This window comes from Sinocyclocheilus grahami, unplaced genomic scaffold, assembly GCF_001515645.1.
Source record: "Sinocyclocheilus grahami isolate Dianchi unplaced genomic scaffold, SAMN03320097.WGS_v1.1 scaffold39.1, whole genome shotgun sequence".
Taxonomy (NCBI): domain Eukaryota; kingdom Metazoa; phylum Chordata; class Actinopteri; order Cypriniformes; family Cyprinidae; genus Sinocyclocheilus; species Sinocyclocheilus grahami.
This window is the reverse complement of record NW_015505218.1, coordinates 991,701-1,002,909: the sequence shown is the minus strand read 5'-3', so window position 1 is coordinate 1,002,909 and position 11,209 is coordinate 991,701. Positions and strand designations below refer to the sequence as shown.

General features: G+C 37.2%; 1 protein-coding gene across 2 annotated transcripts; it reads right to left on the bottom strand.

The window, feature by feature from the left end:
• Positions 1–476: 476 nt before the first annotated feature.
• On the bottom strand, positions 477–9,480 carry LOC107581899 (NEDD4 family-interacting protein 1-like). Of its 2 annotated transcripts, XM_016267577.1 has the most exons (9): positions 9,281–9,480; positions 7,000–7,087; positions 6,651–6,781; positions 6,456–6,506; positions 3,264–3,351; positions 2,919–3,043; positions 2,568–2,634; positions 2,257–2,362; positions 477–1,627 (listed from the first exon to the last, which is right to left on the bottom strand). In XM_016267577.1, exons 1-8 carry the CDS (start codon positions 9,308–9,310, stop codon positions 2,259–2,261), a joined length of 684 nt encoding a protein of 227 aa, XP_016123063.1. In that variant the 5' UTR covers positions 9,311–9,480; the 3' UTR covers positions 477–1,627; positions 2,257–2,258. The 2 variants fall into 2 exon arrangements, with proteins under 2 accessions (XP_016123063.1, XP_016123064.1); XM_016267578.1 differs by lacking the exon at positions 6,456–6,506.
• Positions 9,481–11,209: the final 1,729 nt, after the last annotated feature.

The following is an 11,209-nucleotide window of genomic DNA, read 5'->3' as shown; positions in this document are numbered from 1 at the left end:
ACATGAATATTTTTCCTCTACATCCGACCAAGGAAATCAGGTCAGACTGGTTTTATTGGTTCAGCGACTTCAGGAGAGGCTAACAGTTGAAAACAAACCTTCAGTAACAGATGATTCTTTCGCAAAGGCTTTTGCTGTTAGAAAACGGTCAATGACAAATAAGAGTGCAAGAAAACTAAATAAAAAATCTAGTTTAAAACCTTTCTTTGTATTCATATTATCCTCATATGGTTTTAAAAGTATTTTAAACCATTCCAAAAAAAATTTAAGTTTAAATTTCATAACTCTACAAAGTAAAGCAAAATTAATCAAATTACTAATCATAAGGCATATACTACTGATAATATTCTTAACTTTAAAAAAAAAAATACCCATTTACATTCATTTACTATACTGTAATTACTTTAAATGTTTTCTCACATTTCTCGTATATACTGCACCCTTACGACAAAGATACACAAAAAACTGTTCCAGTAAACGTTGAACACCAGAGACATTTAATAGCAGTATCTTATTTACAAGCAAATGCATGTGCACAGCCACTGGAATTCAAAGGGCGACCGCAAAGCTGCATGGAAAACTCAACACAAAAGAGGAACTTCCTGTGTCACGGACGAGACCCAAGGTGACAAGAGCAGACAAGCCACAACAAAATCATGCATGATTAGATGGCGAGAGATCAAACGGGCCCCTATCACGGCCACTGCACAAGGTGGGGGAGAGGCATCCGGCTAAATGTATATTCAAAGATGCAGTATCATCAGCCTCATTGTATAAAAGGAGAAACGTTCAACTGCAAATATTAACATTTCCTTCCCTGAAAAAGTTGCAAGTACTCAAACATGAGTGCAAAAGACTAATTTGCTAATGCTAGATGACATTCATGCGCCTTCTAGATCTTTAAAAAAAAATATATTCCATGATCTTAATTTTGCTATAAATAAGCCACTCGAAAAACTACATGGCCAATAAAACATGTCTGAACCACATCAGAAATGATAACTTAAAAACAGCAACTTTAATTTCATGTCATGTAGGGAGCAAGAGAAACAGTAGAAGAGAATAGAAGAAAAGCATCGACTGTTTTAGTTTCAATTCATTTCACACTGCCATTCACAAAGAGAAAAGCTCTTCATGAATGGTGACTAGCAGTGACTGGTTGCCTTCTTGTCAAACGTCACTGAATGAGGGTGGAAGGGTGGGGGCACTGAAATAAAAAAGCAAGACTTCCCCCTACTGGTTAACAGGGTTTATAGTGCATGCCTTTACTATAAACAAGATCTCATACATAAGGCTTTTTATTAATACGTTACAGACTTGAAAAGAGCAAATAGCACTCAACATCAAACCACTAATGAGTTCAGAACAGGTACAGAGCTGTTAGCATCCACTACTTTACATCTAGAAACGTAAAAAGAGTATCTTGCTATCTGACACCCAAACTGCATTTTCAAAAGCAGAGGGTGGGGGAAAAAAATGCTCTTCCTCCATCACTCTGAAATTCCGCGTCTTCCTTTTAGATGAGTAGATAACAGATGGAAGGATTTTTTTTTCTTAAATATGTTTTCACTGCTGGGTCAACGGCTCAATGCAGGCCTGTGAATGTGTTTTCATTTCCAGCAAGTGACTAGAGCAGATTGAGAAAAAAAAATTAAAATAGCATTATTCATGTGTTCACTTTACTGGACTGGACAGTCGTTATTATAAACTCTTCCAGTTCCAAATTGCATGCTTGCTTCTGAACAAATTTTTTTTATGATCATTGCAGTATTTAATCAAAATACTCACTGCAACTTTTGATACTGACCCCCGCTTTGATCAATGCCTCATTATTCCATTTCAGTTCGTCAAATGCCTGTGCAACCTTTTCAGTTTGTCTCAGTTGTTAAACTTTCTATGCTAATACTAATATTTACATGTTAAGAAATACTGCTGGAAATAAAAGCAGTTGAATGCGAGAGGACGTTTCTTTTTTTGGCTGAGTAATCCTGAAAAGAGGGTGTTCATAACAATAGGTTGTGGGAAAAGGGCTTTTAATTTAACCTTGCATAGATTTTTAAATATTAATTTTTTAAAACATAAAAAAAAAAATATAGCTGCCTTTAAATATTAAGAAGGGGGTTGCTCACAAGGGAATCATCATATGATTATAATCATCAATTGAAGGCAAGTCTCGAGACAATTAAGTTTTAGAACTTCATTTAATAAACACAAAACAGCTTTGCCTTCATATAAAAGAGGCTCAGAAATATTAACCTTTAATAGATGAAGAGAACTCTGGTCCGCGGAAGAGTAGAAACGGGGTCTGCCATTTTTCGGATCTTGGCATAGTTAATAAAGCCTCTGAGGAAGAGCAGGATGCCTGTAGGTCATAAAAACTCATTTCAGTGCTCTCGCTTCAAACAGCCTTTTAACCGGACCGACCACATACAATTTTTAAATGCATAAGATGCGCTTAAAATTAAGAATGTCATTACACTAGATAAACATCCACCTATGATTTATAATCTACTTATACTGATCATAAGCCCATTTCACAAGTGAAACATTTCACTTAAGGAACTTACCAAGCACCAGAAACACCCACCATAACCAGTACTGTCCATCAAAGTAACCAGGGAAATAAGCAGAGAACTGAGAATGAAAAGAAAGAGGAAGAGTGAGAAAGAGATGCATGGATAAAGCACTGATCATGTCCAGGCTTGTAATGTCATGAAGAAAACCCATTACAATACATTACAGCGTGTTCAAATCATTTAGTCAGATTTGAGCAGTTGTGGTGATTACTAATGTGGGGTAATGTGCTTCTGGAATGTTCTCACTAACCCAGCCAAGCCAAAATGGTTAACCAATAGATATGCTATCTAAATAAATCATAACGTGCAAAATTTGCTGCGAATGTCTAGGTGGGAGCGTACCCGTACAATGAGAATCCATTTGATGAGGGACAGACCAAATCCAGATATGGCGCCATAACGCCCAGCTGCTGAGGTTGTAAGGCAGAATGATAGAAAGAAGCCAATCCAGTTGAAGAGGAATGCCACTGAGGAAAAAGAAATGTGAAAATTGAAATATCACATTTTCTAAGGAATGTGGAATTGTTTATTCCCATTTTTTAAAAAAAACTAAAACTTAACATGACACTCATCACCATCATTTTCTTTTTTTGTTACTTTTTTATTTGGTTGGTAACTTATGTTTGGAAAGTCCTGCTTGATGGGAAGGAGATAAAGGAACCCCCTATCATTCCTGAAAACACTTACTGAAACATGTCAACATGAAAATGCCATCATTGCCTATCTGCAGCTGGTCAGCATCCTCAAAGTCATCTCTGGCCACAAAGTCATCATCCTGCAGGAAAATATACAGAGACAGAGAGGTCCATCAACTCTAAATGTGTAGCAGAGACAGAAAGAGGAAACCAAGGCTAAAATACAACAATCGTGGGGTCGTTTAAAGGGGTCATGACATGAGAAATCACATTTTTTCATGTGCTTGAGCTACTCCAGTCAAGAGAACTAAAGGAAGTACAGACTTCAGAAGGACCCCAGCATCAGGAACAAGTGGATGGCGTCTGGAGTATTAGATGTTTGTTTGGAGCATTTGACTGCATGTTATGCAAATGAAGCACAGTAATGGAGAGTTTGCAAAGCAACTTTTGTGGAAAGATGAAGAAGCCAACAGTATTGGATCAGTATTGGATCAGTATTGGAACAATTTGACAAACATCGGTTGGTCTGTTAATGGTGGTTTTATATGGATAATGTGTTCATGCTATAGCACGGGACATTGATACTATTTCCTATGCAATGCCGTTAGTCAACCATTACAGTGGCATTTACTGATAAACCCGCTCTTTAAAAACAAATAATGTCAGACAGAGGATCAGAATAAGGGGGTTGAAAATATTTTTTCAATTTGTGCAAAACACTTGATAAACGTTATAAGTGGCCATTAATATATAATTTTAAAAAATTAAATAATGCAATAACCCCTTTAAATGAGAAAAACCAGATAATTAGATAATAGTAGGAGAAGAGTATGACTCGATGCATTGGGCCTCATATAATTCACAGAAACAAACCACAAACACCTAAGTAACAATAAAGCAACACTTGGTAGACATGTAGCTTCATGTTGCTTTCACACTTGGTACGATTTCTTGGTCTGAACTATAGTTGGATTGCTTACCCATCCCCATGCCGTCTATGGATTCTGTTAAATTTTATGGAAAAAAACTTAAGGCCGTTTCACACTGAGCGCGATGCAAAAAAGCGAGGCGAATCACCGACGAACAGTGCTTTGACACCGAGCGCGAAACGATTGTGCGCCGTCTGCTAATTCACGCCTGCACGCTAGGTGGCGCCGACAAACAATGCATTTCTCCTCAGATATGCATCTCATATATGCATTTAACATTGTCCCCTGCTCAATATACAGCATTAAATTAAGATAAACAAAGCTTGGTTCTAAACACAAACTATCTATAATGCTTAGAAGAATGCATCCTAAAATACAACTAGAAGTACAATTAGCACCAAGCTACACTTGAAAATATAATTATTAATGTATTTGCTTACCCACTTTAAACCATCATCGAGTGCTTGTAATAACTTTCGATAGTGATCTGTAGTTGATTTGATTCTATAATAAGCAGACACATGCACTCTTTGTATGTTTAATAACGCTACACTGCTAATATTTGTCATAAACATCCTCTATTGCTATAAAAAAATACCATGAGCTGCATACAAAACATACAGAAAATATATCCTCATAATCATGTCTATTTGCTTTCATATTTCATGTGTAGAAAAACGTTTCACTATTTTTTTTACAGGATATTTTAATTCAGGAGATCAAGACAGTGAACATGCTGAGCCTCATATAACACTCGCGCACGTGGAAGAAAACAGACAGTGCCCTCCAGATCACATGATTCAGTGGAGAATTAATAGAAATTATATTAAGAATGTGAGAATAAATCTGTCCTTGCGGGACACTCTTCTTCAGTGTTTGTTTGTTTACACTGGTTTTCGAAACAGCGCCACCACTCTAGCCTTTTTGTGCAACAGCAGCTGCTCCGGGCACGTGATGTTAGCTCAAATCTGATTGGACGGCCTGTTTAGTCGCGGAGTGACGGGGGGAAAAAAACGACACAGGACTAAAAAAAAAATTCCTAACTTTTGTGCGCCGCGAATGATCGCGCCTGATGTGAATAGCCCCGTAGTGATCTATTGTTTTGATTTAAAAGCGTCATCATGCCAAATTTTGCGTTCAGTGTGAAAAGGCCTTTATGTTGTCCTAAACATGAGAATACTAAATGCATACTAAGTGCTTAAAAAAAAAAGCATATACAGTAGTTTAGTGGGTTGGAATGCCTTTGTCCGTGTTCACTCCGTCTCGAATCGCGCTCACGGAAAGCGCTTCAGAAACAGTGTCTCGGTACACTTTCAAGTGTTTTTTTTTTTGTCGCGCGTAAGAGACTATGACGTTCACGTTACATGATTTGACTGATTTTTACGTAGAAAGTGTACCACATTAAAAGAAATGACATAAGCGGTTTTCATAACCGCTGGCCAAATTCAAAAACTAAACTAAAATTAAATCATCTTTGAGAGCAAGGGGGCCCCCTGGTGTTTCGGGGTCCCTACGCAGCTTGCGAACTTTGTGTATAGGGAGGATCGGCTCTGGCAGCGGTTCAACCAGTTAACATTTTGTTTGCTTTGCTTTCGTTTTTCTTTATCATTTTTAATTCAGTCATTTTAACTTTTACTTTCAAATGGTAAGCAAACATCTTATATTTTAACTCCTTTTTGCACATTGCCTTTCTAAATAAATTCACTATATTTCTTTCTACTGCCTTCAAAATTCTCAAACTAATCAATACTTTAAAGAATAAATATCACTAATGAGGTTACAGTATGTTTTCATATTACAATAAAGTCTCAAAAGAATTGTTTCCTCCACTGCTAGCAGGTTCATGATTCCACTTTCATCAAACATTTTTGAACTTCCTTTAAAAGTTGTTCTGACTGAAAGAACTGCATTTTATATATACACATTTTTTTAAAGATGATTGTGCCAAATTACTAAACATTCCACAGACATAACACATTCAAATAGCAAAATATCTCCAGAACAAAAAAAGTGTTTCGGATACTCTATAGCACATGACTATCATCACGTCTAAAACCTAAGACACCAGGGGCAACATTTCATGGCCTGAAAAGCACCAAATCAGTGCTGCTATCCAAATGCTAATAACTGTATCAAACATGCAATGCTTGCTGTTAATGCTGATATTTTTTCTGTGCAGCAAATTACATTACAAAAATAAATATAGACCTATATTGTAACAAGTTCAAGCCAGAAAAACAGGGCCCTGGGGTCTTCCTAGATTTACATCACCTCCACCACCACACTTTACAGTCTCACACACTCTGTTATTGTACCTCCAGCGCACAGCGAGTTACGTCATCGAATGTGTCCAGACGTTCCCTGTGCTGTACGCAAGCAGTGAGTGGCAGAGAAATAGAGCCGTGAACAGGGGAAACATCACATTAAAACAGCCTTTCCTGTGGTGATGTTCAGGATTTTTTTTGTCCCAGAGCTGGTTGGAATTAGTGGCTAAGATTTGCGGTACTTACTCGGCCTGACACCAGTGGGATAGTAGCCTCTACTTTGGTTCGCTCTGCCTCATCGTAAGATGGTAGAGATGTGGCTACGTTGTAAGATGGGGGCTTGGGAAATGCTGCATCGTCTTTGTAATCAAAATATGCTGAGAAGAGTGAAAAATAAAAATCAATGTTGATTGCTATTTCATAATATGGTTTGAACAAACAAAAAAAAACATGTTGTGCACTATGATTTCCATGATCATTAGACATTCTTTGTGATTATTTAAATTCAATATTAAACCTTTAAAATACAAGCCAGAAGAATTAAAAACACAGCAAAATAAAAAGGATTTTACAGGGCCCTATAAATGTTGTATACCTGCGCTGTCAGCTGCGATACTACTGTAAGGGGGCGGAGGATCACTGGCCACCTGAGCTCCCTCCTCTGGCTCCTCTTCATTGGGCAGCTGGTGACACAAGAGAATTCATTGACTGCATGAAATCTTGAACTTTGCCTCTCAAGTTTGACTGTGACATGGTTGCAACTACAACTCTATCAAAGGCAAGTGGAGATATGAGATGATCTGATACAAGTAAAACCTGATTTTAATGTGTTAAATTGAAATACCAGTGGTGTCAGTGTAAATACTCCGTACAAATGCACACCATGACAGTGTAACTCCATCACAAATGTAACTCTAAGTTTAAACTCACGTGACTTTCCATACACTCACCACATGGCCATGCACTAAACACTCACATCTGTTCCAGAAGTGTTCATCTTCACTATTTCACAAATCAGGAAAAAAGAAAAAAAAAAAAAAGGGCTGCCAAGCTGCCCTTTATTAATGATGACTAGAAGTGTTCACATTACATAAAACAACTTCAATGAAAAGTTTTATTCACTAAATGAAAAAGTAAACAGCCACATAATAGGGATGGAATAGGATTACACCATTTTGTAAATGCAGTATTATTACCGTACTACCCTTAAATATCATTGTATTAAATTTGCCACTTGCATTTCTAATGCCTCTAAATTATCAACATGGTCAAAACTGTACTTCTACTACATCTACTAAATGCCTTCTGCTCTCTGATGGATAGTTTATACTTTTTTAATAAGCAAAATCCCTTTTAGTATAATTCAAAAAAATGTCCACCATCATGGTCTTATTGGTGTGAAATCTTTCATGAATTTTAGTAAACATAAGAATAACTTATATTGTTAGTAATATTTTAAGGTGAACATTTACTGGACTGAAGCAACTGAACATTTTAGATAAGTAGTCTGGTAAAAATCTCACTGATTTACAATATAAGCCATCACAATTTCTTACTTTTCAATCATGTAAATAACAACATCTGCACCAAATTGCATATTAGTCCTCAATTTGGGCCTCTGAAAAAAAACTGAGGTGTATTTTCTCAAAATATAAGCTCCACATTCTCACCATTATTAGTCTATTATTTCAGGTTTTATATCAGGGCCGCTCTTTAGTGTAGATGCATGTTGAGTTTATCAGACGATGCCGCGATTATAAATGAGAGTGACTCCTGGTTAACATGTATTAAAAGGCGTCATGTTTAGTCACTATTTAGTGTGGTATTGTTTGACAATATTCACTCATCATGACAGTAAAATAGAGCATTCTAAGTCAATATACTGCAGTATTTCCTCTCTCCATCAGTAGAAAATATGGTTAACACCCGGTCATGCATGAAAAAAAAAATACCGTCTTGTACCGTGAAACCGGTATAATTTTGAAAAATACCGTGATATACATTTTTGGTCATACCGCCCAGCACTAATCAGGTGCAAAAGAGTTAGTGCACCATGGTTATACACATCAATAACACACATGGTTACATTTTTTTTCCAGATCTTTTAAACATATTTTATGGTTAACCATGTCTCCAGACATTCCCCATCGTAATACCGTGGTTTATGGGACGTTGTATGTCCAGGATCGTGGTTTTATCATTGTTTTACCACGACAGAAGTAGCTTGGACATGCAATTCTATAGTCTATAGATCAAAGTACCATGGTATTACCATCTGATATCAGAACTGTACCATATAAAGGTTAGTGCAAGAACCTTGACCAAACTTAATGTCACCGAGTAGGATGTTTCTTAAAAAAAAAAATATATATATATATATATAATAATAATCAAACATACTTCAGCCAACATGTCTGCTGTAGTGTGTTATTACATTACAATGGCCTCTAACGCAATAACGTTAGGTTAGTGTTCTAACCAGATATTTTTTCAACTTGTCACTTTAATAAACCAGGCCGGTTCTGGCTACATAAACATATGCCAATCTGCAATATCCCTGCATTACTTCCTGTAAAAGAGATACATAATTTATATTGTATGAATGGAAACTTTGACGTAAGCAAGAAACAACTGCATTTATAGCAAGCGTTTTTAAATAACGAACTGGTTAAACGCTATATGTTCACAGACGAGCGCAATTTAAGTGTTATGCCATGCCGCTATCATTTAAATGGACGTGCTATTCATTTCACAACATTGCGGCCCGCATCCTGTCCGAGCCTCGGTGTTTCCCGACAACACTCCCCGCCGTGGAGGCGCCTGCCTCAGGTCTGCTTTACAACAAACCGTGCCGAGTTACAGTGGAGTTCACTCACCTGCTGATATCTCCCACTTGGCTCAGCCATCCTCAGCGAGCTTAGAAGGATAACGAGGATCCCAGTATAGAAACAACTCACACAGCAAACTGTCTAAATAAAATGATATATTATCTAGTTAATGATAAAGCCACAGCCCTCATCAGATCAGATTAGTCTTGGAGCTTCGTGTGATGTTGTCAGTCAGACAGTTGTGAACTTTAGCGCTCTCACAGGACGAAACAAGCACTACATTTACATCAAGCAGGGCTGCGTTCAGCCCCGACAAAACGGTGCAAAACGTGTTTTAAACAGAAACGGTGGTGCGTTGAACACTGTTCTGATGACTCAAGAGTTGCAGCTATGGCGGCTGAGAAGGCCATTCTTTCTGTTCTTTTTGAAGAATTTTCGGAGCCTGGTGAAATCGGTATAAATACGTGTTTAATACTGCAAAATACGCTCGATGTTACAGTCACTGCCCTTGCCCTCCAGAAGAAAAGAGAGCATCCCAATCAAATGAAGGGATTTGTGGAAACTGTGGTTCCTAATTATTGTGATCCAACATTTGCCTCGCATTTCAGGATGAAAAGACTAACATTTCAGGTGAAGGATAATCCACTTCTTACCTCCGAGACTGTGTTATGATCTATATGACCTTATTATTTTTATTGTGAGTATTAGGCTTATCATTACTGCTGATCACTGTTGTTGTGCTATGATATTGTAATATTTACCATTATATAATCAGAGGGATATAGAAAAGTGTATTAACGTGTCACTCCACAATACAATAACAAAATATATAAATATGTATAGTATTTTTAAGTAACATTAATCAGTATTTAGCACACAATAGAAGACACTGCAATTACTAAATTATATTTAGACAGACTTAGTTCCAGATCTACACTTGCGGGTGTTGTTGTTCTGTGTCTGTGATCAGATCAGCGAATTTCTGTAGGAATTCTGTATGCATTTCCTACATTGTAAACACGACATATAATATATACATATTACATATTATATACATTGGCTTAAGAAGCTGCTTTGAAACGTCCGTATATAGCGTTACATAAATAAACGTGACTTGACCTAAGCATTTTCATACTACTGCAAAGGTGCTTAAATGTTTTATATTTATGCTTTAACATTCATTCTTTATTGATTTCAAGCATAATTTTGATTAAGATGTTTTTAAGTAGGCCTAGTTGCTAAAATTATTTTATTAAAGACTCCATCTATATATACACAGACCTACAATGTGCAACTGTTCCGGTGTCAATGGAACTCAAATGCTGTTTATTTACAAGAGAGAATCTATGAAAGAAACAAAGAAGAGAGCAACACTGATGTGTCAGTAACACTTAACAATAAGGTCCCATTAGTTCATGTTAATGTCCACTCCCATTGGCGCTTTTATGGAATTGCAGTCTTACCTGATTTGCCCTATTTAGTAATTCTGGCCCCTAGTCTGTATACATTTAAAAGAAGCATCATGTATCTACAGATCAGGGTAGTTTGGATGTGACAGTACAGACATAGGCTTCCTTCAGGTCTTTATGCCGGCTGCTTTAGAGCCGTAGAAGGAAATGTAGAAAGTCATAGTCTACACTCTGCATACATGACATGTGAGTGATATTAATGCGTGACGTGACAGATATCGGATACAGCTGGAAGATATGTCCTTTCCAGCAAAATCCACGTTTATACTGACCGCCTTTAACAACATGTTTCAAACACACAATCTCTTAAAGAACAGAGCAGCCGAAGAGCTATCACACACTCTAAAAAATGCTGGGTTAAATACAACCCAGTGCTAGGTAAAATAGGGACAAACCCAGCAATTGGGTTGTTTTGACCCAGCGGTTGGGTTACTACCCAGAAGGTTGGGTTGCTACCCAGAAGGTTGGGTTAAACATTTAACAACCGCTGGGTCAAAGCAGCCCAATT